The sequence below is a fragment of the Ursus americanus genome, chromosome 4 (genome assembly GCF_024610735.1).
Source record: "Ursus americanus isolate L20-20 chromosome 4, mUrsAme1.1.p, whole genome shotgun sequence".
Classification (NCBI taxonomy): Eukaryota; Metazoa; Chordata; class Mammalia; order Carnivora; family Ursidae; genus Ursus; species Ursus americanus.
This window is the reverse complement of record NC_142130.1, coordinates 96,015,550-96,041,742: the sequence shown is the minus strand read 5'-3', so window position 1 is coordinate 96,041,742 and position 26,193 is coordinate 96,015,550. Positions and strand designations below refer to the sequence as shown.

The 26,193-nt window shown below is 58.2% G+C and overlaps 1 protein-coding gene across 3 annotated transcripts in view; it reads right to left on the bottom strand.

Annotated features, from left to right (window-relative positions):
- Positions 1 to 783: 783 nt before the first annotated feature.
- The window catches only part of ABCG1 (ATP binding cassette subfamily G member 1), a 69,509-nt gene continuing 44,099 nt past the window's right edge, over positions 784 to 26,193 (bottom strand). For 2 of the 3 annotated variants that reach the window (XM_045774156.2, XM_045774154.2), the window contains 13 exons: positions 18,391 to 18,508; positions 16,584 to 16,716; positions 14,545 to 14,595; positions 10,904 to 11,049; positions 10,510 to 10,633; positions 9,485 to 9,599; positions 6,668 to 6,852; positions 6,426 to 6,527; positions 5,289 to 5,457; positions 4,390 to 4,490; positions 4,135 to 4,293; positions 2,894 to 3,012; positions 784 to 1,714 (listed from right to left, as the gene is read on the bottom strand). In XM_045774156.2, coding sequence (XP_045630112.1) covers positions 1,486 to 1,714; positions 2,894 to 3,012; positions 4,135 to 4,293; positions 4,390 to 4,490; positions 5,289 to 5,457; positions 6,426 to 6,527; positions 6,668 to 6,852; positions 9,485 to 9,599; positions 10,510 to 10,633; positions 10,904 to 11,049; positions 14,545 to 14,595; positions 16,584 to 16,716; positions 18,391 to 18,508 — 1,751 coding nt within the window. In that variant the 3' untranslated portion in view covers positions 784 to 1,485. The remainder of the gene's footprint in view (positions 1,715 to 2,893; positions 3,013 to 4,134; positions 4,294 to 4,389; positions 4,491 to 5,288; positions 5,458 to 6,425; positions 6,528 to 6,667; positions 6,853 to 9,484; positions 9,600 to 10,509; positions 10,634 to 10,903; positions 11,050 to 14,544; positions 14,596 to 16,583; positions 16,717 to 18,390; positions 18,509 to 26,193) is intronic. The other variant, XM_045774155.2, reaches the window with a different exon arrangement.

The following is a 26,193-nucleotide window of genomic DNA, read 5'->3' as shown; positions in this document are numbered from 1 at the left end:
CACACTCCAGTGTGGTTACCTCAAAGGACCCAAGGGTGAAACAGGATCGCCAAGCATTTGCAAGTCAAATCTGCATGTGAGTAAAACTGGAACTCTTTCCATTCTATCAAATTGGGAAATAGAAGCTTTGGGAACAGAACTGAGGAGTCAAAGACCCCTCTAGAGCTGCCAGCACCTTGGAGACCAGGCAGCGCTATTGTTCACGTGAGATTCCAAGCAGGGAGCGACTCCGTTTCCCTCCTTGGCCTCCTCTGAGCTCCCCCTGCGGTCGCACGGCCTCCGAAGGCCGGCAGGCTCACGGCGCCCGTGCGTAAGCCAGAGGCCGTTTACTCCGCAGATGCGCCCGCCGCTCCTGCCCCACAGGGCTCTTACTCTGTGGTTCCGTCACTGGGAAGAAGGAGCTTCTGGTCTGTGACATCGACAGGGGCCCAGCACCGAGAAGGCGAGGATGTCACAGACACGGGGCTTGGGAGGTGGCCTTGCCCACGACCCTGCGCACCGTCTGACCAAGCCACAGGAGCTGGGGCCACGCGGACTATGACGGCTGCTTGCGAGGCTTTGCAGGCCGTGAGGTCTGGGCGCCCTTGCCCCACTGCCGGCAGCTCCCTTCTCGGCATCCCGAGACCCTCCCCAGCCCCCGTGGCTTTGCCATCCACCCGGCTCCCCCCGCTCCCGTGGACGTAGCTGATGTGCTACGTGAGGAGAGGGACATGTGCAAAAATCCAGCAAGGCTCATCCTCTAGACGGGCGGAATTTTTAGGCGATATTAAGGTGTTTAGAAAGTTAGGAAGAAATAAACAATATATTTTTGCTTAAAATAAGCAGCACGGGGTGGGGGGGTGGGTAGGAAGAAAAGACTTTGGGAAGGTTGGCCAATGTCACCCTCCAGCTTTCTGTACGACTTTTTGGAACGCGTGCAGCCCCAGAGACTTCTCTCTGCTGGGGACCGCGCCCGCGGCTTTCCCAAGTTCTGCCTGAAAATGAGACCCGCTCTGCGCCTTAGTTAAGCCCCCCGTCTCTAAGCAAAGTGTGTTATTTACCCTGAATAATTTCCTTGAACAAGTACTAAAAAGATACAGCTTCTTAAAATGAATGAGAGTTATCGGCTTTTGGCTTGGAAATTGACTTCTCCCCGGAGGAGGAGGCAAAACCGTAGGACGACAGCGACAGGCACAAGACCGGGCTGCCCCTGGCCCGGGCCTTCCTCCCCGGCCTCCCGGCCGCTGCTCTGCTGCCCGCTCCCGGGCTCGGCCGCCACGGTGTTAAATTCTGCACAAGGATGTGACACCTTTCTACATCTTCTTCCCAGGTGAAGCCAGAAAGGGAGATGGGAGAGAGGCGCCAAGCCGGCTGGGCGCGGACGGGCAGCACGATGCCCGCGGACCGAGCGCACCGCCAGGGGCTGGGTGGCAGCTGTCTCTGCGGCCCTACAAGGGACCCTGGGCCGCGATGTCTATGTCCATGTCTCCCGACACTCAGGTGTTTTTACCTCTCCGCCCGGATTTTGTATCTCAGGACGAAATAGGCGATGAGGCGCAGGGAGATGAAGAAAACACCCAGAACGATGAAGTCCAGGTAGAGCTTGGCGTCCTCCACGTCCAGCTCCCTCAGGATGGCCTCCGACTTCTGGAAGTGGCACGTCTCATCGATGCCACAGTGCAGGTCCTCTCGGTCCAGCCCGTAGATGGACAGGATGACCCCTTCGAACCCATACCTGGGGAGGAAGGCGTCGGCCGTGAGCAAGGCCCTCCTCGCGGCCAGGGGACCCCACGCCCTCGCGCCTGCCTCCATTTGCCGAGGGAAACAGGGCCCCCCGTCCGTGATCCACAGGGCGGCCCCCCTCCCTCCCTGAGACCCGTCTTCACAGAAATACTTCCCAGCCTCCCAGCAGCCTCCCAAGACAAACGCATCCAACGGCTTGGCTCAGGTTTTCCCGATTTTTGCTTCCTGCAGAGCCTCTTTGCACAACACCAAGCTGAACGAAGGGGAGGTATTTGTTCAGTGGGGAAACGAGCGGGAAGGCTCTTTGATCTCCTGATAGAGCATATTTTTTAACAGTTAGATATAATAAAGGATCTGATAGCCTTTGAAGGACTAGAGAGCATTTCAATAAAACCCTTCCGCACCATCTCTCACGCGGGTCCAGCCCTATCGTGTCAGAACAAAAACGCCAATTTTGAGAAGAAAGACGTGGGTTTCTGATTTCCTGGCGTTGAAGCACACGCAGACCGCTGAAACTCTGTACGGTGCTTTGTTCTGATTTTGTTTTCCTGAACAATGCATCTGGGTCTGAACTGACATTCTAGAAAAAGAAAGCTTGTTCCCGACTTTGGCTCTTGCGTGTCACATGGAATCACCACAGCTGGGGGAGAAGCGCTCTGAAGATGGGCGTTGCCGGGGAGGCCGACGCGCCAGGACCCGGAGCAGAGAGGATGAGGTCCGAACGCTGCAGTGCCCGGGGGCCAGGACGCTCTTGTTCAAAGATACTAGGATGTTTGAAACATGACTTGGTTTCCACTGGATTTATACAGAGTCAGAACCTTGCTACGAGCGCTGTTCATTCCAGAGACGGACGAGGTTCGTGAGGTGGAAATACGCCCCCACATGGCCCTCTCCAAAATGGGCAGAACATAGGGGCCCACCATGGCTTCTTCAAGGCACAAACTCCTAGTATTTATCTTATCCTTGTGTGTGTGTGTGTGTGTGTGTGTGTGTGCGTGTGTGTTCGAAAGGGTGCGGACACACGAGACTTAGGAAAAACTGAAAGGCACCAACAGTCTCGGATTCATGGTGCAAGCATCACGCTGGCATCGAGCTGGTGGCTAAGAAGTGGCTTCTGTCCTTTCCCTCTGTCCACACGGAGCCCCGAGCGCTCACACCCCACACACGTTACCTGACGTAGGAGACATACGACATCCACTGCAGGTAAGCTGGGATCGTGTCGAAGCTGACGAAGAACCCCGAGAAGAGGAGGACGGGGATGGCCGTTACGGGTCCCACAAAGGTCGCCACCTGGGGGGACACACAGGGGACGTGCTCAGGGGCAGCAGGTGGTTTCCTCATGTCCCCTGGGGGCCGTATCCCATGTGTCTGGGGAGAGTCACCAGCAGCTGGGAAAGGGCCAGGGCTCCAGGCTCACACAAGGCCAGGACGGCACTGAGGAGCCCCTGTCTTCCAGCCCGCAGCCTGTGTCCGTGCAGGGAGGGGCGGGGATGTCGTCTTCAGAGATCAGGGGGCCCCAGCAGAGGGAGGGCGAAGAGAGAGAGCCTCCTGCAGGAGGCAGGGACCAAGGCGAATGGCGATGAGGCCACGGGACAGCATCTGGAGGTGCTGCTGCTGTGTCCGAGGGAGGAAGGGGCAAGGAGCACCATTCCCTGGGCACTTGGGGCGTCGGTGGGGCTGAGTGTGTTCCATGGCTATCCGATACACACCATCGCTATGCCTATCCACGGACGAGGGGACCGCCCTGGAGGCTGAGCGATCACTGGCAGTGGGCTCTGAAGACGGAAATGGAGAGCCCATCACACCCAGCGGCAGGGGAGGGGCGTGTGTGGAAGGCCTGGGGTGCACACAATTCACCAGAGTGTGGCTTTGTTTTGGGGGACAGAGAGGCCACCCCTGCAGGAGCTGTAGAAGCACATGGGTTTGGCAGGCTGGGGGGCATGTGAAGCCCCGGGGCACAGGCTGCCGGTGGGGGGCCAAGGGATGGCAGGGTGGATCCCTCAGCGGCAGCAAAACATAGGCATTGAGAGCTTGGTCTCCGAGCCAGCGGCACGACCCTGACCAGATCATGATTCCTCTCTGGGCCTCAGTCTCCCCCACTGTGAAATGGGGATAGCGCCACCCCAGCTCGGGGTGGGGGGTTGCCTGGGGCTCAACGAGCTATGATGCAGAAAGCACTGGGAACAGCGCCTGGCAGGCACTAGGGCCACCTAAGGGCACCTGCTGTTGTCAGTGTGCCAACCCTGACCAGCCATGGCAATGAGGTTCCTTCCCTGGGCATCGACCTGGTGAAGTCAATCCAGGAAGTCGGGGCAGAATTAGGAGGAGGCATTTTCGGGAGGAGGTTCCCAGCCTCACTGGCCCAGGTGGAGAAGGAAGCCCCCCTCCCCGTGTTGTGTCCTCAGCTGGTACCTGCAGGGACGTGGATGCGGCTCCAATGAGCAGACCCAGGGACTGCGCCACCAGGGACGTCATGGTGCCAAGCGCCGCGAACAGCACGAACCTCACGGCGTCGGACGGCTGGGACGTCATCCAGTACACAATGCTGCAGTAGGCCACGGGGAACATGATCTGCAAGCACAGCGTCCGTCACCCCTCGTGGAAATGGGCGTCTCCTGCCCCTTCCACGGGGAATGACGGAGATCCCTTGCCCCTTCACCAACACACCTGGAAAGGCACGTCGGCCATGGTCTTGGCCAGGTAGTAGGCCTTCAGGCTGTACCAGTAATTCAGGTGCTCCCGAAGAAATACTCCCATCTCCAGGGGAACTAGGAGACAGAAGGAGGGCAAAGGGGTCAGGCAGACACAGCCCGCCAGCTGGACGTCCCCCCAGGCGTGCTCGTGCCGTGCTGGGGGCTGCGAGGCGCACCTGCAGTGTGTGGGGCACTCGGACACTGAGCTAAGACCCACGGAACGATTCACCAGCCTGGACAAGCTGCCGACCGTGTTTCTAACCCGAAGGGTCACCGGGCGGACAGTCGAAGAGCGGAGAACATCTACTCGGATACGGAGCATTATCGTAGTGACTCGCACAAGTGTTTCCTGCTAAGCTCGACACTGACCAGTGAGATTCCTCCCGTGGGCAAGATCCCCCAGTCCTGAGCATGCAGGGCCATTCAGGGAGGCGACACTGGGGCAAGTTTTATGCTGGGGTTTACTGTCAGCCTGGAGTGCGTGAGGGCAGCGTGCTCTGCAAACCATCTAGAACCATGGAAGTCCATCTAGAATAGCTTTATTCACTCACAAACCCTGCCACGGCAGGCGGGCGTAATAAGTGAATGAGGTAACAGTTAAGCAGTAAGATTCGAGGGGTTCCAGATTAGACAACTTTTTAGAAATCTCTCTCGTCAGTTTTCCACAATGCTCAAGTTTCTCCATTAGTGATTAATTCCTTTGGCTTAAACATGGCATGTATTTTCTTGTCTAAGAGAAAATACGATAGTCTCTGTCAACAAAGAAAGTGATATTTCGAAAAACCAAGATGTTCTGTGTCACAAAACTCATCTATTGGGCGAGCCATGACCTCGGTCCCCCATTGGCAGGTGGGTATAGGGTCAGGCACTCACACGTAAGAACGGTGGGCATGAGGGCCGCGAACATGAGGAACAGCATGGAGAAGAAGAGGAAGCCGGAGTTACTCAGGACCTTCTTGGCTTCGTTCCCAATCCCCAGATACAGCAGGCCGATGAGGAGCCCGATTCCAATGTGAGACGTGATCCGCAGGTGCGTCAGGACCTGGGGGAAGACACGGTTCTCGCTGATGGGCGTGGGGGTCGGGCAAAGACCGCGAGGCCAAGGCCTTCGGAGGCATCAGGCCCCCGATTTCTCCTCCAGAAAAACAAGCCCCAGTCCCCCTCCACACACAGACACACACACACAGAGACACACACAGACACACACACACACACACACACACACAGTTTACTGTCACACAGAGACACGCACAGAGACCCACACAGACACACACATACACACAGACACACAGCAGCTTGCTGCTGTTAAAACAGAAGCACTTGCTATCCTCTGTTAAATCACCTTCACGAATGGCGCGAAGGGCAGTCTGCCTTCAGAGGAGGGGACAGTGCTGGGAGGGGCAGAGAACGGATACAGCTGAGGCCCCTCCCCAGAGTGCTCTAGCCTGAGCAGCGACAAGGCCCCCAGCGGTCAAAGCAGTCCCAGAGGCCCCATTGGGCACTCAGCTCTCCTCAGCAGGGAGCCTGCCAGATTGTCCACTGTGATGGGTGGACAGGATCACGGCTCCCGGTCTCTCGCCACCTCCTCCCCAACCGGGCTCTGTGCACCTGCCAGCGCCCTGTGCCCCAGGGCCTCCTTCAGAGAGGAGCACCCTCCCACTTGGGCTTGGCCAGAGGAACGCGAGCACAAGAGAGGGTTTGCCACCTCCAGTGGGAACTTTTACAGTGCCCTTGCCATGTTCCAGAAAAGGAGCCGTGTCTCCATTCTGGGTCCCAGGATGAGACACGTAGGGTGGGGCCACCAGCCACAGCCGCCAACACATGACCGCAGTGCAACCTGCGTATTTCCTGTCTAGCCACTGGGGAGTGTTTGTCACGGCAGCATCACAGAGGGAAAGCTGACCCATGCAAATGCAGGGAAAACAGCCTGAGAGCTCAGTCAGGATGAACTAACAGGGAAGTGACCCCGCAGCCCCCTCTGCCCTCAGAGACATTGGCCAACAGCCTTACCGAATCCCTCATGATACTGAGGAAAGTCCGCTTGAAGAGGATGCAGAACTGGGTGAGGCAGCTGGCCGAGAAGCTGTGGCAGCCCTCCATGGAGGTGGAGTCCTGCGGGCACACACAGGAACGGGGGGACATGAGCCGCCAGCCCCAACACAGCTCCCCTTGGCTGAGCAAGAGCCCCCATGCGGCAGGGTGCAAGGCGCAGCATGCAGCCGTCCCGCGGGGGGGCCGGAGCTTTGCATTACCTTTCTCCACCCCTTCAATTGTTTTGCCTGCTTTACCTCTTCAGAGGGCCGGTGCCAAAGAAAAGGGTTCACCTCGGCATCCCCCCCGGGCTCTCTCCTGTGGTCAGAGTCACACATGCCCTCCCGGACGGCTCTCACCAGGCGGCCGTTCTGATCACCGTATTCGCCAGACGCGACCTCCATGACTGTGGGAGACACAGACGGGTCAGCCCCAGGCCCCCCTGGGGAGGAGCCCCCGTCACTAATGTGAGCCCAGGCCTTGTTCATTTTGCAACGATACAGCCATGAGCCTCGCAGGAGTACTTTTAACGGATTATATGGATGCTGCATGATAGGATAAGCTCATTCTGCAACCAATATTTCATCAGCTCTAAAACCCCCAGCAAGGCCATGTATCATGTCAGGATCCTAGAAATGCAAATTCAGATGGTGATGCCAGGGAGCCTGAGAGGTAACCAGCTCGTGCGTCTATTAACTTATTCACCCAGTGATGTTTCCTGAATGCCTGCCTCGGGCATTCAAGCCCCAGGATTGGAGGCAAGGGATGAGCAAGAGGGGGCTTGCGTGTCCTTCTGGGCTCCACAGGGAGCGGGAGCGATGGGCGCAGAGACAGAGCTTCAGCACCATGGAGAGGGGCCCAGAGCCACTGGCCAGCTTGGGACTGTCAGCCCCACCTCCTGATCCCCAGGGAGCGTGTCCTCCAGACCCGTCTCTGGATCCCACGGCCTCTCTGTGGCCCCTGGTTCCACACCCCACACAACTGCCGCTCCCTCCCACCGCGACCTGCGATCTCCCATGCCTCCTTCCCACGGCCCCTCCCCTCACTAACATCCTTGCTGAAACCCAAAGTCACCGGCCTCGATTTTTTTGGCCCTGCCCTCTGGCCACACCAGCTATCTGCTTTCCCCGAGCCCTCCTAGATCCTGTCATAAACCAGGACATGCTGCCACAAGAGAACGTCGTCATCGGTGATGCCACACGAGCCCAGCGTGGCTGGCTCACCTGCTCACTCCCACCCCATGCTCCACCATGCTCCACACGGCCACTCTCCCCTCCCCTCCCGCCCTCTCTCCCGTGACGCAGAGGGAAGAGAAGCTGCCAGAAGGGAATACTCTCACCTTCCTGAGACCTTCCCACAGTCCCGTGTGCCTGGTTTCCTACCCCCTAGGTTTTCTCCTCTTTGCAAGCTCTGGACCTCCCCACTCTGCCCCTGCTCAGTGGTCCCTGCCCCCACCTGCTCTCTCTCTCTGGGGAACAAGTGTGTGATGACCATTGGCTCCATCCACTGCCTTCAAAACACACTGAAGCCTCTCTTTAGGTGAGACTTCCCTCTCCCTCGGCCCCTTCCTGTCCACTATGTGCCCCCTCTCTGTCATGACCCACGTCTCAGAAGATAGAGCCTGGCCTGGGAACCATGTTCTCATGGAACACAATTTGGGGGATGATGTTGTAGAGATATGGAATCCCAGCAGTGCTGTGGCCAGCTGCTTGGGGGAGAAACATCTGGATGAGAAAGACTGATGGCTGGGACAGAGAAGGAGTGCATTAGATTGAGAGGGTCCCCCCCATTCATGTCCACCTGGAACCTCAGAATGTGGCTGTATTTGGAAAATGCTCTTTGCAGATATAACTAGTTATGGATCTTGAGATGAAATCATCCTGGATTTAGGGTGGGCCCTGAGTCCCATGACTGGTGTCCTTACAAGAGGAGGAGAGGACATCCAGAGACACCGAGAAAAAAAGCCATGCAAGGACAAGGGCAGAGACTGGAGAGGCCCAGCCACCAGCCCAGGAATGCTGGAGCCTCCAGGAGCCAGAATGGCAGGAAGGACCCTCCCCTGGAGCCCTCCGAGGCAACACGGCCCTGCCCACACCTTGACTTCCAGCCCCAGCACTGCCAGAGAATGAATTTCTGCTGTTTTAGGCCAACCAGCCTGTGGGGCTTCCTTGCAGCAGACATGGGCAGGCAGAATGTGCTGGCCAAGACTCGACCCCAGCACAGGGGCTGAGGTGGGGGAACACGACTGGGTGGGGGGTGTCAAGCACTTGGCGGTCTAGTAAATATGAAGCTTGAGAAAAAGAGAAGGCAAGAGGGATGCCAGGCTCCCTGGCTTGCAGAGCTGGGTGGAGGAGGAGAATTGGTTTTGGAGACACGGTCTGGAGAGGCTGTGTGGCTTGCTGACAGGTGTATGGGGTATGGTGTGGAGGAGAGGTGCTGGGCCCAGAGCCCCAGCGGGTGGGGGGAAAGTGATGGCCACAGCAGCGGCATCAACGCCCTGGAGGGCATGGCCAGGGGAGGTGCCCGGGAGCAACTCCAGCATGCAGGTGTGGGCTCCTGCCTCTCAAGGGCCGAGACATGGCGCACTGGGCTGCCAACCCTGGGACCTCCAACTCAGGAGACGGAGCTCAGACCATCAACTTGGTCTCTGGACTCTGAGCATCCCCTTTTTTGTTCTGTTTGGTGGAAATTTAAATCCACATTTTAAGACCTCAGTTCATCAATGTAAAAGGGTCATTTTTTATTTTTAAAGGTTATTTATTTTCAGAAATACCTTCCTTTAAATCAGATACCCAGTACGGCAAAGCATTAGGAAACACGGCTCCTAACCACAGCATCCTTGTTCTAGCTCCCAGATATCTTCTCTGGAAGAAAGAAAACTCTTATCTGTTCTTAGAAGTGCCACCACAGGATGGGAGTTGAGCCATATGTGGATTCAAGGAATTCCAGATTTGGGGGCTTCAGGTAAACGCAGAAACCCACCGAGAGTGGAAAACAGCCCCTTTCTTTCCCCTCCAGCGGGTCAAGGCTCTACTTACCAAAGTCAGCTGGGTTGTGATAGGTTGGGCAGTTCAGACCTAAATCCCTCAAGTATGGTACGAGATTTGAGACTTTTCCCCGGTACACACATTGTCCTTGACTGAGGACGTAAAGCTGGAAAAAAGTAAGGAGAGGGAGAACATCAACCTCGTCCTCCTTTGTAAAGCAACAGGAGCTGCCAATCCATCAGCCCCTCGATCCATCACCCAGTCAAACTTCTGTCCACCCACCTACCCAACCATCTACACATGCATCCACTACCCACCCACCCATCCATCCACCCTCCCATTTACCTATCCATCCACCCATCCAACCACCACCCATCCAACCTTCCATCCAACCACCCATCTTTCCATCCACCCACCCACTCACCTACCTATCTACCCAGCCATCCACCCACCATCCACCCAACCATCCACCACCCATCCAACCTTCTATTTATCCAGCCATCCACCCACCCACCTACCCAACCACCCATCCACAATCAATTTCTCTTTCTTTCAGGAGAGTTTTATATTACCTCCCCAAAATGCTGAAGTTCAAAGGGAACTTTAAGACAGGGAAGATATCATATGGACATGTATTATATTGCTTTTCTTTCCCCTCACACCAACCAGCTGCTAGGAAAAATCTTGAAGCTGTACACATTTCATCCCTGGGCCTTTTTTTTTTTTTTTTTTTTGCTTACAATATCAAAACCTACAATTTATAAAAGAAATGGTGTTGTACACATATGATAACCTGCCATTCAATTCTGTAAAACAAGTGTTCTCCCGTTGTTACAGGGGTGAGGGTGGAAAAGCTTTAGCAATGTCAGACCCCTCCGCCGGATATCAGCTCCAGAGGGAGAATACCGGCCAGCTCCTTCTACCCTCTCCCGCCCTGCCACCTTAGCTGCTTATGACTCCAGAGTCTTATGAAACATAACACTTAAGGCCACTCAAAAATGAAGACACCCCCAGGAACTGCCAGGAAACTGTGAGTCCCTGGGATTTGGTGTCACCTGGTCTATCACCACATGTACCTGGTCGAAGAGTTCAAAGAGCTTGGCGCTGGGCTGGTGGATGGTACAGATGATGGACCGCCCTCCTTGCGCCAGCCCTTTCATCAGGGAGACCACCTGGAAGCAGGAGGCGCTGTCCAGGCCACTGTAAGGCAAGGGGCACCGTGAAATGCCTGTGGGACCCCCCCAAACCATACTCTGCATTCATAGCACAGTGGGGAGCTCCGTCCTGCAAACCTGAGCCCCTCATATCTTCTAGAGTCAGACAGGGAGGGGGGGAAGTCAGGTCTCTGCTCTGGGGCCCCAGGATAGGAGAAAAAGATGGGCAGGCAGAGCACATGCTTCCCCCTTCTGAGGTGACTCTAGGGGCTCCTGCAAAAACTGGGCAGGGCTCTTCTCCACTGTTCTTGATTACCTGGTGGGCTCATCGAAGAACATGACGGGAGGGTTGTTCACCAGCTCCAGGGCAATGGCCAGGCGCTTCCGCTGGCCACCAGAGAGGCTTCCAGTCCGTGTGTTGGCACAAGACAACAAGCCCAGAGCCGTCAGGATCTCCTTGACCTGGGGGAGCAGCAGAGCCAGAGCTGCCATCAGGGACTGCCTGCCGCGCCTCCTCACCTCCAGGCCATCTGGAAACGCCTGTGCCTCCCCCAACCCCCTCGCGGACACATGGATGGGGCTGCATATCAGGGCCCATCCCAGGCTGCCCGTTGCCAAGGGGGCAGGTGCCTTTCCAAGTCTGAGGTCCTGGTTTGGGCCCAGGAGGCTGGGGAGCAGTGCTGGAGCCAGGCCCGTTGGGGCCAGAGGCCCCGTTCTGCCTCCTGCTGGTGACCTGGCAGGCTCCCGCCCTTGTAAGCCTCGCTCAGGCCCGGGAAGGTGCTCCATGACCATGTGCAGAATGGGGGGATCGGCACACACAGCCAGCGGCTGATCAAGTGTCTGAGAAGCACAACGGGGAGGGCCATCGTGACGGCGACATGCGAGAGCAATGGAGCACGCGGCGTAAAGCTTGGCACAGAGGAGGCCCTGTATTCACCAGCAGCTATCAACGGCACTCTGAGCAGGGCCCACGGCTCCCGCAGACCCACGCCACGCCGGCCAGGCCTCTCAGGAAGAAGGAAAGCCTCCCGCTGGCACTCATCATGGAGAACCAGGGCTCTGATGGGGCAGTAAGGCCAGGAAACGGCTTGACGCAGTCACTCCTTCCACGGGGTCCCTGCCCACGTCCCTCTCCAGGAAGCAGGCCGGGCACCGAGATATAAACAGTCCACTGTGACTAGGCCTCCATGTCCACTCCAGATCACTGATCCAGTATTGACTCGGGGAACAGGAGTCAGCAGACTTGAGTGCGGTGTTCAGGTGTCTTCCTGGAAGCAGGCCCTGGGACAGTGGGGGTCTGTGGTCACCCACCCCGCCTCCACCCCAGGCTCACTTCCCAGGGCCAGCCTTCCTGGAGTTCCCGCGAGAACACGCCAGGCCACCATCCCGGCCCCTGGTGGTGGACCCCAGTCCAGGGGCTTCTGCAGGAAGATGAGGTCATCCAGAAGGTGAAAGAACTCACAGAAAAGAAAGTTTCCACTCCAGCTCTTGAGTTACTGACAAAATGCAGGCTGGGCGAAAGGCTGAGCCAGGGCACTACTGTCCCAGAGACCAGGAGGCAGTTGGGTCAGGCGGACCTGGGTCCAAATCCCACGAGGCTTTTTCCTTGCTGATCTGTAAACCCAACCCGCTGCCCTTCTCGAATGCACTGCATTTGAGGGATCCCAATCAGGAAAGAAGGTCAGCGAGGTTGCCCAGGAAGGGCCATCAAGGCAGGGCAGGTGGGGAGGGCTCTCTAGCATGGCTTTCTTCCCCTGCAGCCAGCATCTGTTGGCTTTCCCAGAGCCACCAAGCTTCTACGGCCTTCTGGAACCACAGGCCGAACTTGCCGAATGAAGAGTCACTCCAGTCACTCCAGGCTCACCTTTGGGGCCCCCCACGGCATGGCACATGCCATTCCCTTCCACCATCTGTCCTCACAGAGCTCCCTCCCTGTGGCCGGGCGTGCCCCGCCCCTCGTGCCCTCGGCCGCCATGGACAGGATGCTGGAGGTGGAGGCAAATGTCGATGCCGGCCCTTCCCCTGTCCCGTCCAGCCCGTTTCTCCAGCGCTCTCTCCAGAGGGATGCTCTGCAGGCTGGTTTTGTAGTAAAACTAGTCAGAAAGAACAATGTCCCAGCCCTGGGAGATCTCACTCCAAACAAGCCCCTTGCTGGGAACCCTCGAGGGCTGAGGCTGCTTTTCTGGGAACCAAGGAAGGCTGTGGATGACACATTCCGTTACCTACTAGAACATTCCATTCTATTGTTTCCACGAGACACAAACAACCGCAGCCTAGGTTCGAGGGAAATGAGTCAGGGCAGGCACTGGGCCGCTCTTTCATCCTTGAAATAACCACACAGTCCTGCGGATGCTTTCTTGGGAGAGGCGGGCCCTACACTTGGCCGGACTGGAATGGGCGCTTCCGGTGAGAAGCGTGTGTGGGACCCGAGAGCAGCTCCAGACCCCACGGGGATGGCTTGGCGCCTTGCTCAATCCAGCAGCAGACGAATCTGGACAGGGGCAAGGCTCCCGCTCCCACGGGAGGACTCAGTCACACAGTCGGCAGAGAAGACCCTCGCTGACTTCATGTCTTTGCTCTTGTAAACCCAGCTGAGAGCAGCACGTGGGTGTCCTCATGTCCGCGTCTCAGGCCAGCATATGGAGGACGTGCCCGTGGGCCTGGCCCACCGGAGACACCTCCTTGCCTTACCAAGAAGGCAGTCTCGCCCCTGTCCCTTCCGTAGAGCAGGCAGAGTGGGCTCCCGTGGCCCTCCCCGAAGACCCTGACCGGCTGCCCGATGGCGTGGTCCCCACACCTGCCACGTCTCTGTTCTGGGTTCCAGTAATCCATTTCACCCCTTTGGACCTCAGAATGAAAGCTTCCCAGGAAGCACCCCAACAGCACAGGGGTCGTGCGCCCTCTCCCACCTGCACAGGGCAGCTGACCCCCGACTCCTGGGCTGATCCTGAGGGTTCTGGAGGGTGGCAGCCGGGTTGGGGGGCCGCGGGAGAGAGGGGATGCCCCAGCGATGCCCAGCACTGTCCTCATGACACATGTATGTCATGTTAACTATTATGCGCTGCAGGAAAGGGAATGGATGCAGTAAATAGAATCGCTGTTAATAGTTCTTGACGGCACACGCCACATCACTCTGATTTACAGCAAACGTGAGGGGCAAGTTGCAGCAGGGTGCTAGCCTACAGACCCTCCTCGTTCCATGGCCGGACCCTCGTCTTCCAAGGCTATAGAAGACAAGATGGTATCGTGCATGAGTGGGATTTCACCCAACGCTACTCTTGCATGGAAATCCCACTAGCGCCAGGCTGGCTGGGGAGCAGAGGAGGGAAGCTGAGGTTCCCCCAGATGATGTGTACGCATAAGTGCCCCCCCCCCGCTGCGTGGGGCTGCGTGGGGTTGTGTGGGGCTTCCCGCCTCCCAGGGGCTGCTTCCCGGCACCCTCCCTGGGCCCCTGGCTTTGGGGGAGCTGCGGAGGGGGGATGAAGAGGATTAGAAGGTCTCCAGCATCCCAGAAACTTGTTTTTTGATATATATTTTTAAAGGCTGCTTAATAATGTGTAAGAACCAAACTTCTTCTTGTGAGTGTGTGTGGGTGGAGGCTGGTTATTTTTAGGGGAATGACTAACCATCTTCACTGTTAGCGTTTTATAAGAACAATGGAGTGTAAAGCATACTGAGCACTAAAGGGGCAGAGCGCCTGCTCGAATGTCGAGGCTGGCGTGCTCGGGCCACTAAGCTTTCCTGCCGCGTCCTTGCCGGCTGGTGGCCGCGCCAAGGTCTGAGAGTCTGGGCCCCCAGCTGCCAGGCCGGAGCGCACACTGAGATGTCACCGTCCCCCGCACAGAAGACTGGGTGACAAACAGCAAACAAAACCAGTGCCCAAAAGTCCCTCCCCATGCATTTGCCAAACGAATTTCGTGCACTTCCGGGACTGCCTGCGGCTCAGCGCACACTCACCATCTCCCTCCGGCCTTCATCCTTCTCCTGGAGCTTCAGGTGGGCGGACACCTGCGGGGGTGCAAATCAGAAGGGATGGCGGTCAGCAGGGCAGACCTCACTCTGACGTGACAGAGGACACCCGCGGAGGTCTGGGCTTCCCACCCTCCTTGGCCGAACAAGGGAGGGCCCAGGAGAGCAGTCAGTGTCTGGGATGCTGCCTGTCATCTCGACGGCTTCTCTGCTACGCCCAGAGGGAAGGCAGGTGCGGGCAACGGACCGACCGGGAGACTCCAGGCATCAGTGAAGACCACTGCTGTGGATGTGGGGAGCCACGGGCCACCTGTTAGAGCACCGACAGACGACAATGCTCCGTAGTGCAGTGTTTACACCACAGACATTGGTCAGAGCTAAATGCAAGGGCTCCGGTTTTGTTGTTGTTTACTTTTGCTTGAGCTCCTGTTCGCTGGCACGGCACGGGGCCCCTGACACTACTCGGTGAGACCGCGAACGGCCATCAGCCTCCAGTAACAGCCCCCGGTCTGCTCTGCCCCCTTCTGGGGGTGGCCTTGGGGGACAAGGACAAGGGGGACTGCTCCGTTTCCTCCTGGGCGCACTTTCCAGCTGGTGAGCTGGGGAAGACGCCAAGCCTGGGGGGTCGCAGGGCCAGCCACCTGCCGGGCAATACCCAGGGTCACTTTGTGGTCTGCCCAGTGGTCGTGAGGGTCAAAAGCAGCACGTGGAAACGCATAGCTGTTCTGACACGTGGCTGGGATTGGGTCCCTACGTCTGTGGCAGGACGTTCAAAAGCAAAAGGCAGGATTCCCTCAAGTGAAAGGTGATTTTCAAAGGCATCATAAACCTCTCAAGATCAAAACCTAATTTCATTCTGAAAATGAATTTCACAGCAGAGCCCGGTGACAGGTTGGGGACAGGCGCCAATCTTGTCTGCATAAGAAATGAGTGATCGAGCTGGAAGTCAAAGGGAAGATTCTTGGTCAAGTAACCAGGTGTTTAGTCAATAGCTGGTTGAGACGCTAGACTCTGGTCACCGGAGAGAAGGCGAAGTCGCAGTTCAGGAATCAGCAAAGCTTGGGGTTCCCAAATGTGCTGTTCTATTTGAACCCCTCCTGAGCTCCCGGTGCCCCGGTCAGAACGGCCATGCAGAGGCTGGATAAACTCTTAGGGGCCCTGAGCATGTGTCTGCTGGCGAGGCCCAGCCTGGTGGAGAGTTCTCCCCCTTCCGGAACACTCGGCCCCCGGGGACATGAATGAGGAGAACCCGCAGAGCAGGGGAGGGGGCAGCCTGCGTACCCAACATCTTGCCTGCTGCCCTTTGAGGAGGTAGAATCCCCTGGAGTGCCCTTCAGAGGAAATGCCAGGCAGCCACTCTCCAACCCCGCAGAGAGGAAGCTTTGCCCCATCCAAGTCAGAAGCACAGGGCAAGACCTCTCTTGTCAGGGAAACCAAGGCAAATGCCCATTGATTGACCAGGGCGTGAGGCAGAGCAGCTGAGAACGGGGAGGGGCCTGGAGGCTGGGCCTGGTCTTTTGCAGAGGGTGAGGGGAAGGCTCGCTGCCACGGTCCTGGTGACCGTGGGCCACTGCGCGCACAGGGCTGGGAGGCAGTGGTGTGCAGCAGAGGCTGGTTTCAATCCCCCCGACCCCGGCCGGCAGGGGGGCCGAGGACCAGACACTCAGGGCCTGAACCCAGGTGCCAGGTTGGGGAACTCGGGCCAAGAGCCACAAATAAGGACAGCTGATGGCCCACGGGCGGTAGGACTGTGGACACCTCCAAGTGCTCACCCACGAAGGTGGGTCCATAACCTCCTCACACATGTGGACACGTGGCCACGATTCTGCCGCCCAGAGTCTACGAGAACCCGGGGTGTTGGGAGTTTGCGCTCAATGGAGCTGTCCAAACAGCAGGCCTGGTGTCGGAGCCCCACCTGACAGCGCGCAGGTGACCCACAAGCCCCGGCCCCACACTGGGCCCTGCTGTGTCTCACGGGGGAGAAGGGAGATGGGCCGGCTGGGCGCAGGCCAGCGGGGGTGGCTCACCATCATGGCCTCCTGCACCGTGAGGTGCGGCAGCAGCATGTCGTCCTGCATGATGTAACAGGACACCTTCCGGAAGCAGCGCAGGTCCCGGGGCAGCCCGTTGATGAGGACGGCCCCCTTCATGCCCGTCTCCCTGCAAAGCCCACACAGCATACCGTCAGCTCCGCCCACAGGGCCTCGGGGAGGGGAGTGGCCCCTTCCCCGCAGCTTCCCAGCTGGAGCGTTTATCGCAGGGACGCCAAGGGGCAGGAAGGGATGGGGGCCCAGAAGAGCACCGGGACCCTCAGGAAGGAGCTGCGCGGAGAACATGCCCAGGACGGAAGGGGAAGCTGTACCGAACCCACACGTAACAGGTGCTAATGAGCAGGGGTACGCGTGGGTGTTCCCACCTGCGGCCCCAGGTCGGACGACACCCCAGCTGTGCTGGGCTTTGTGAGACCGGCTTCCAAATGATCTCGTGAGTAGCCAAGGCTACACCAAGGGCTCCCAAAGGCCGGGACTCTGCCGCCAAGGAGGTGGCCATCTGTCAGAACCAGCTCCTGAGGGCGCGGAAGGAGCAGGCCCCCAGCGCACGGGTGGCTCAGAGGAGGGGGCTGGGCCCTGCACCCCTGCGGCCATGGGGATGCTCCTTCTCCACAGGGGAAGCTGTCCCCTCACTCGACAGTAGGTCAGGGCACGTCGTACGCACCCCAGAGACACCAGCCCCCCTCTCTCCCTCACCCTCCCAGACCCACTGTGCGTCTGCGCTGCCCCAGGCTCTCCGGGTGTGTCATCTCAGCCCCGGGGGGGAGCCACAGGCATCCCCCTTAGGGCCTGCCTCCTGGATGTCCTGGAGCACAGAAACACCAAGGGGCTGTGGACACCAGTGAAATCACATCTGGTTTCCAGCTTCATCCCGGCCAGTACTGCGACCTTAGCCTCTTTCCTCCCGGCCACTCTGGGAGCCAGGCTCGGGGCCCAGGCAACTCCAGGCAGCGGTCAGCGGCCCCAGGCTGCCCGAGCACCCCCCGGGCCAGGCAGCGGCGGTGGGTGTGGATGTGCTGAGAGTGGGCACCCCCACCCCTGCCACGCGTCCCCATGATGCTGGGCATTGGCCTCAACCTTTCGACATGAATGCAACAGGCAGAAACTTGTCATAGGAGAGGTTTTAAAAAATCCTAATTTGTGGTGTTGAAGAGTAATTCAGAGGTCCTAAGGAAAGGGGTGATAGTCGCCTTTTTTTCCCCAGGAGATGAAATTATTATTAGTATTAGCAGTACTCGCTAACGTTGGCAAATGGGAGCCTGAGAGGGGAGGCCAGCCGACTCTAAGAGGGCACCTGAACGCTTGGAAAGATTCAGCTTTCCAGCCGCTCCCCCAGGAAAGACACCGGGCAGGATGTCGGGGGCTAACACAGGCCCAGGCTAGAGCACATGAGCCCCGGGCCCCAGCCTGATGGTTCTCCTGCTGCTCAGCTTCCATTTTTTTTTAAATCTCTTGTTTTCTTTATCTAGGGAGAGAGCAGAGTGCGATGGGCAGAGGGAGAGAGAGAATCTCGGGTAAGCTCCCCACTGAGCCCAGAGCCCGATGCGGGGCTCCATCTCATGACCCTGAGATCATGCCCTGAGCCGAAACCAGGAGTCGGATGCTGAGCCACCCCGGGACCCCAATCCTCTGCCTCCTAATGCTCGACCCCGCAGGCCTCAGCAGAGTCTGTGCAGAACCTCAACGAGTGACAGGACAGACCGAGGTGGCCTCGCTTTTCCAGGGGCTGCCCCCAGGCCAACAACGGGGCGAGAACCCCGTTCTCCGCGGCAGGTGAGCTCACCTGTATCCAGCCAGAATGTTCATGAGCGTGGACTTCCCAGCCCCGGACGGCCCCATGATGGCCACCAGCTCCCCGCTGTTGAACTTCCCGGAAATCCCTTTCAGGAGGGTCTTGTATCCTGCAGAAAGCACATCACACTCATTTCCAGCCATGGCAGGGTTCGTGGGCTCGACCCCCAGCAGGAGGGACAAACCCACAAGTGCCCTAACGACACAACCAAGGCTAAAAGCAAGGTCTTGGATGCGTGGCGTAAAATGCCGAGCTCTGAGCAAGAAAGTCAGCCTCCTCTGTGTCCTTCCTCAGGCATCTCGCGGCATCGCCGCATCTCGAGGCTCCCTTAGCAGCCCCCAGCTCGTGTGCACCCCCTGCAGGGCTCCGACGCGCTTGCACGTGCGTTATCTGGCCTACAAGGAATCCACCTCATTGCACCATGAGGAAGCAGGTGCCTCCTAGGACCCCAGCCGGTGTGAACAGATCTTAACCCAGGGCCACACCACCCGCCACGCTGCCTCCGCCCCCGTGACAGTAAGCAAGTGCCTTTATTCGTTAAATGATTCTTATTTCATTTATTTATAATTTATATTCATATAAATTATTCATGTAAAATGTATTCATAAATCATTACGTTGTAATTAAAATAGTAATAATTAATTAATAATTAAGAGTTTATCATTTTGCAGCCACACCAAATTGCTCTGGAATTTCTGCCAAGCCTCCCCGAGAGCTTCGTCAAAGGAAAACACTTCGCGTCGCACACAGAGCCACGTTCATCTTTCTTCCAGGGGACTGTTCGATGTGCTATAAACAAAACAGAAGCAACTGGACCCACAGGTGAAGACTCCTAGTTCAGAAACATTTTCTCAGGGGGCGCCTGGGTGGCTCAGTCGTTAAGCATCTGCCTTCGGCTCAGGGCGTGATCCCGGCGTTATGGGATCGAGCCCCACATCAGGCTCCTCCGCTATGAGCCTGCTTCTTCCTCTCCCACTCCCCCTGCTTGTGTTCCCTCTCTCGCTGGCTGTCTATCTCTGTCAAATAAATAATAAAAAAATAAAATCTTAAAAAAAAAAGAAAGAAAAGAAACATTTTCTCAGTTCCTAAGGAACAGCCTCAGAGCAGACCCTCCGATAATCACAATCATGCAAAGTATCTGACCCCCCACACCCAACGGTTAAAGGGGCGAGTGAAGCCCTCCACGGAGCCCCTTGTTCTAGGCTTTCTCCTGTCACTGGCCACATGCTCCCTGCACCCCCAAACCTGCACGGGCCTGGGGAGTTCTCGCCCAGCTCTCTACTTGTCTCTCACAGATGGGACACCTCCACACCCTGCCTGTCGCCAGGTGCCACCCCGACTTGGACAGGGAGTCCCCAAGGATAGTTTCATCAGGCAGAGAGGAGCGGAAGCAAAAGGCAGGAAGCTTGCGGCCCTGCCAGCTGTCTCATTACGGAGAGCGACAGTCGCCGGGGGAGGGCTGACAGTCGCCGGGGTGGGAAAGGGGCAGAGGAACGATGCACGCACGCAGTCTGGAGGAGGAGCTCACATGCCTACTCTTGGGACGAAGGTGACTCGGGTCAGCAAACACGCACCAGAGCCAAGGGAGACCAGTGCAGGGAGGGGCCGGGACCCCAAAGCATAGAGTCTGTGTCTGCCCCTTGGTGGACAGACACATGGAAAAGCTGGGGGACAGCAGTGGCTTCTCCTCTGCAAGGTCGAGCTCCTGGCAGGGGCCCTTGTCAGGCACCCCGAGGCCTGGGCCACAGGGACCTGCATGACATCACCGAGGGAGCGCTAATGCCAGGCGGGCATCTGTTCCTTCATTCCTGGCCTCCTGGTGGTTCAGGTCAGCATCGGGGTTACTCCCGAGCAAACCCTCCCTTAGGCTGTTCTCCTGTGAACCAGGAACCACCTGAGGGTGCAGGTGAGTCCCTGCGCTGACCACGAGATGACCATGGGCTGTTTGGAGGCCAAGGGCAGTCCCCTGGCCTGGGGGCGGCCCCACACCCCAGGGTTCTGAAAGGCCCTTTCCTTCTGGGCAGAGCCCACGGGGGATCCTCTGACAGCACCCTGGGCTGTCCCTTGGTATTGGGGTACACACTGCGTATCAGATAATAGCAAAACTCACACAGGCTGTGATGCCCAGGGCCAGCTCGCCAGGACGTGCACCAAGGGTGAGGAAGCTGTGGGGGCAGCGGGCCCTTTCAAGGGAGAAGGTGGGACCCTCGGGTGTAGCCTGTGGTCTTGCCATTTACAGCCCGTGACTGGGACGGTGGGTCTACCCATGGACCCCCATGCTGGCTGCACGGATACACAGCCAGGTCACACGAGGCTCGTGAGGCTCAGGGCTCGTGCCTCCAGGAGGGACGCTGGCTCCCAGCGCAGCCTGAAAGGACAGGTGGCCGGTGGCGGGCTGGCCAGGAGGGGTCCTCCCGTGTGGGGCTTGCACGGGATCAGGCAGCCGAGAAGGGGCAAGACCCGGCTCAGGGCTGCGCCTCTCTCATGTCAGAAACCTGCTTTTCTTTAGAAACGACAAACACACGTTTGGGATAGAAGAATCATAGAAGTGACAGTGGCGACAACTGGAGAAGTCTGTCCTACTTCCAGACCCGCAGTGGTCCACATGCACACTCGGAGTGGGGACCTCGGTCTGGAGCCGGGGGATTGGGAACCCCCTTAGAGTGGGGTTTGTGGGGGTCCCACATGTGCACAACTCTGTCTTTATGTAACGAAACTATCCTTGTCTGCAGAGCCTTGCCCGTGTCCCCTTACAGAAATACGAAGTGGAGATGAGGCGTCCCAAGCCCCGGCCCTACCTCCCACCCAGGAGCTCCGCCCAGCCCCGTTCTGGGCACTGTGGAGGGGCCGCCTGCCTCCTCCTCCATGCGCCGTGGACACTCGTTTACACAAATGCTTGTCCTGCTGCTTCTGATGGGGGTCGTGATGCGCAGGGGACCCGGGAACAGAAACCACAGAGGGGCAAAGCCACACAATGCCCATCAGCCCCCCGCAGGGTGCGGGCAGCCCGTCTGTAAAACAGCCAGGCCAGAAGCCAAAGCAAAACCCAGACAAGAGAGGAGAGGAGAGAAGAGACAAAGACAGAGAGGACAGTGCCCCTGTCCCTCCATCACCGGCACGGGAACCCTGCTCAGACACTGGTCTTTCCATCTCAGAGGACGCTGGCAAAGCGCTGGCACTGGGACCCAGGTTGGTGCACAGTGCTTTAGAGGGACACGGTGTCTGTCACACCTACAAGGTTCAGGGGACACACGGCAGCATAACTTCAGTTGAATGGGGGGCACACAGATGTCTTCTTTTGTAGAAAGGAGCCGTTGAAGGAGGAGCTCGGAGAACAGCTCTGCTCTCGGGCAAGTGCCAGCCCTGGGTGCACAGGCCCGGGGTGAGCCCGGCCCCAGCATTGCCCACGTCTTCCCCTTCATGCCTCACAGCAAGCCGAGCACTAGCTTCTTCTCCGTAGTTTGCAGACAAGAAACCAAGGGCTCAGAGAGGGTTATTGACCTGCCCAAGGTCACGCAGCAGGTCAGCGGAGGAGCCAACATTCCAACCAAGCTGCCCAGCCCCAGAAGTGGCTCCTCCTCCCGGGGCCTGAGCCTCTGGCAGGGCCAGCAACGGGCTGAGACGCCTGGGAGCTGCAGCGGCTCCCAGGGCGGGCTGGCTCCTGTCAAATCACCACCATCAGCTCAGCTCGGGAAGCTGCCTTCAGTCCGCCACGCATGAACACTGCTCAGGCAACGGGAAGACATGACACGCCTTTCCTCCCCAAAAGACAAAATCGCCCCTTGCCGAGGATGCCCCCTGGCTCCTGTTCTGGAAGCTAAGGCCAAAACCCCCTGTGTGCATCCGAAGAGCTCTGAGCGGGTCAAACCCTCCCTTACCCTTCAGCTTCTTCATTCCGTAAATGCCCTTGAGTTAAAAGCAAAAACTTCTTGCCAGGGTGAGGGAGGGGTTCTGTCACTGGGGGGGGCACCCAAGCCTGGCCTCTGTTCCGGACCCCTGGGTGCATGAGGCCTGGCGTGCCTCCTCTGACGGGACAGAGGCTCCCTGAGGCCACGGGCTCTAGACGCGCCTCCCACCTCCTGCCCCCAGCCAGCTGCACCAGAACCGCGTTCGGCAGACGAGTTTCAGAGGGCTCCTCGCGGGCAGCACCGGCAAACCGGGGCCTGCCGTCTGAGCCCTTGGGGATCCGTCAGGCCCCCGATCCTGGTTACCTGCAGGAAAGAATCAGCAGCCTGTCCCGCAAACTCCAGCAAGAGACTCGCTCACTCGGTTTGGTTTTTCCCAGCTGCGGCTTTAGAAGCTGCGGCTGTTTGGAGGGGTCCCAGGGTCAGTCAGCCCCCAGGTCTGGTTTCGGAGCCGCACCAGGCGAAGGCGAGCGGTCTCCCTGCGCGGGACTGGGCGGCCGATGGGAACGGCGGGAGCCCCGGGAGAGGAGAGCAGACCCCTCCGGGGGCAAGCACGCCACAAACGTAACTGTGGACAGACCACCGTGGTGCGCGGAGCCCCGCAGGGAGGGCCACAGAGGGGCCACTGTCCTGGGTTGGTTCCCTCACTGAAGACCTTGCCCAGGGGGCTGCACCACGCAGAATAGGAGCCACCGGGCTCTGCGGTTTTCCCGCAAAAGCAAATGGGCATGGCCACGTGCCTACAAACCTTACCCACAATCGGGGGCGGTGGGCGCATTCGGTCCCCAGGCCACAGCTTAGGAACCTGCTCTCGAACTTCGGAGCGGGGTTTGGCCCTGGCACCCGGGGCAGCTGGGCTCCTGCCAAGTCATTTCTCTCCGGCAGGCGTGCTTGTGAGTTGAGGAAAGGCCAGGTAAGGATGGGGTGCACCTGCTCTGGGGGCAAACAGGAGAGCTGAGGCAGCTCGCAGAGGAAGCGAGCTTCACTCTACCTCCAGGGGGACTCCGGCCGAGACCCAGCTCCGCAGTTGGCCTGTCCATGCTTGCTGCTGGACGGCTTTAGGGCTGCTGCTCCCCGTCACTCCCAGACTTCCCACGGTGCCATCCTAACTAGGGACCATGCTGCTGGGCTCACGGAGGGGAGGCATCCGGGCCACAGTCTCCAGAGTCACCCACAGGGGCCACCTCATCACGGGCCCTCAGGGCAGCTGCTATCAGGGGCCCCATTTCCATGGGAGCGCGAGGAAAGATGACCTCGGGGCCCATTCTCTGATAGAATGTTCTAGTCCATGTCTCCAAAGCTCACCCAGGTACACTAGAAACGCGTTCCTTCAGATCAATCCCCAACTGCAAGTCCAGGTGTTTTTCAGGCCTTGAGTGTTGGGGGTTCAGTGTGAGGAGAACTCTGGGTGGATGGAGGTATGGAGAGAGGCAGGGAAGAAGGGATGGGGTGGAGGGATGGGGGAGGGAGGGGATGTGGGAGGTATGGAAAGGGTGGAGGGATGAGGGAGGGAGGGGATGTGGGAGGTATGGAGAGAGGCAGGGAAGGAGGGATGGGGTGGAGGATGGGGAGGGAGGGGATGTGGGAGGTATGGAGAGAGGCAGGGAAGGAGGGATGGAGTGGAGGATGGGGAGGGAGGGGATGTGGGAGGTATGGAGAGGGTGGAGGGATGGGGGAGGGAGGGGATGTGGGAGGTATGGAGAGAGGCAGGGAAGGAGGGATGGGGTGGGGGATGGGGAGGGAGGGGATGTGGGAGGTATGGAGAGAGGCAGGGAAGGAGGGATGGAGTGGAGGATGGGGAGGGAGGGGATGTGGGAGGTATGGAGAGGGTGGAGGGATGGGGGAGGGAGGGGATGTGGGAGGTATGGAGAGAGGCAGGGAAGGAGGGATGGGGTGGGGGATGGGGAGGGAGGGGATGTGGGAGGTATGGAGAGAGGCAGGGAAGGAGGGATGGGGTGGGGGATGGGGAGGGAGGGGATGTGGGAGGTATGGAAAGTGTGGAGGGATGGGGAAGGGAGGGGATGTGGGAGGTATGGAAAGGGTAGAGGGATGGGGGAGGGAGGGAATGTGGGAGGTATGGAGAGAGGCAGGGAAGGAGGGATGGGGTGGGGGATGGGGAGGGAGGGGATGTGGGAGGTATGGAAAGTGTGGAGGGATGGGGGAGGGAGGGGATGTGGGAGGTATGGAGAGAGGCAGGGAAGGAGGGATGGGGTGGGGGATGGGGGAGGGAGGGAGGGGATACAGGATGGAGGGAGGGAGTGATGGGGGGACAGAATAATAGCCATCAAAGATGTCCACATCCTAATCCTTAGAATCCGTGTTACTCTGCAGATGGGATTAAATTAAGGATCTTGAGACGGAGCTATTATCCCCGATTATCCAGTCAGGCTCAAAATAACCACAAGGTCTTTCTAAGGGAAAGAGAGAGGCCGGCGGGGCAGGGGCAGGGCTGGGAGATATGACCCAGGATGCAGAGGTGGGGGAAAGAGAAATCGGAAGATGCTACCTGCTGGCTTCGAAGACGGGGGAAGGGCCGCAAGGCAAGGATGTAACCACTGAGGCTGGGAAAGGCAAAGAGGAGCTTCTTCCTTGAAGCCTCTGGAAGGAACACAGCCCTGATTTGGGACCCTAACATCCTGAACTTGAAGACAGTACCTGTGTGTAGTCTGAAGGCACCAAGTGCGTAGTGATTTGTTGCCATAGTGCCCGGACCCTCACATGCTCAGTCCCGCCCTGCTCACAACAGCTCACGCCCCGTTCGTGCCCCTCGAAGACGACACCCCCCCACTCTGTGCACACGGTGTGAAAGCCAGCAAGCCTTCACGAGGGGTGGCTTGATGGACCGTCTGCCCTGCGAAAGCGAAGCCCCGGCTGTTCTAGAAGAAAAGCCTGCTGCCCTCTGGTCACTCTTCCAGAGGAAGTCCTTCTCCCATCCAGGGTCATCCTGACTTTCTTGGGTAGTCCATATGGCAGGCAGCCTGGTTAGAACACGTCCCCGGTGCAGAATTTTCCTAAGGAGGTTCAAGGAGCAGATTAAACTCCGTGCCATTAAATGTAAGGATGAAAGTGAGGACAGAGAAGAGCGAGGCAGAAGGAGGCAGCCCAGGGACTCATCCAGCCATGCTCAGGACCAGGGAGTGGCCGTGGACAGGCTGCCCACCCGTACTGGCCTCAGCTTCCCCAGGATAAAACCCCTTCTAGCACTAGAATCCTCCAGATGTTGAGTCACGCGTAGCTTTCTTTCCCTAGACAACCAGGCGGTAGCTAGGTTCGCACGCAGTTCCCACGGGAACAGCCGCGGGGTCCTGAGACAGGGAACCCCCCTGCACGCGCCATGCTCATGGTGGGTGTCAGACCCAAATTCACCATCGTGCAGGGCCTGACACAGCATCTTCCCTCAAAATGAGCTGGGGTTTCATTCCACATGGATGTTCTCTGCCCCAAGCAAATTAGAAAGAGCCAGGTAATAAACAGATTATTGGCTATTTTTAAATAGATGTGATTTTACTCTCTGTATTTTTTAGAGGTAAAATTTTGCACAGCTAACTCACAGACTCCTAGCGCTACATAGACCTTTCCTCGCTCTGCCAAGCAAGACTCACGCAGCCCTGATGCACGGTCCCTCTGACCACACACAGTCCCTCTGACCGCACACGGCGTGACCCCCGTCACCCACAACTGTGTCCCACGGACACTGTGTTCTCTGCCACATGGCAGAGATGCAGTCAGAACTTCCCACCCAACCGATCAAGATGAACGCCGACGTCACGGACGCAAAATGACACCAATCCAAAGACTGCGTGATCTGGTCAGCACGAGACACTCCAGATCACTCTCAATGTTTGGAAATCAGGAGAGCAAATCGGTGGAAAGATGGGACGGGAGGGGG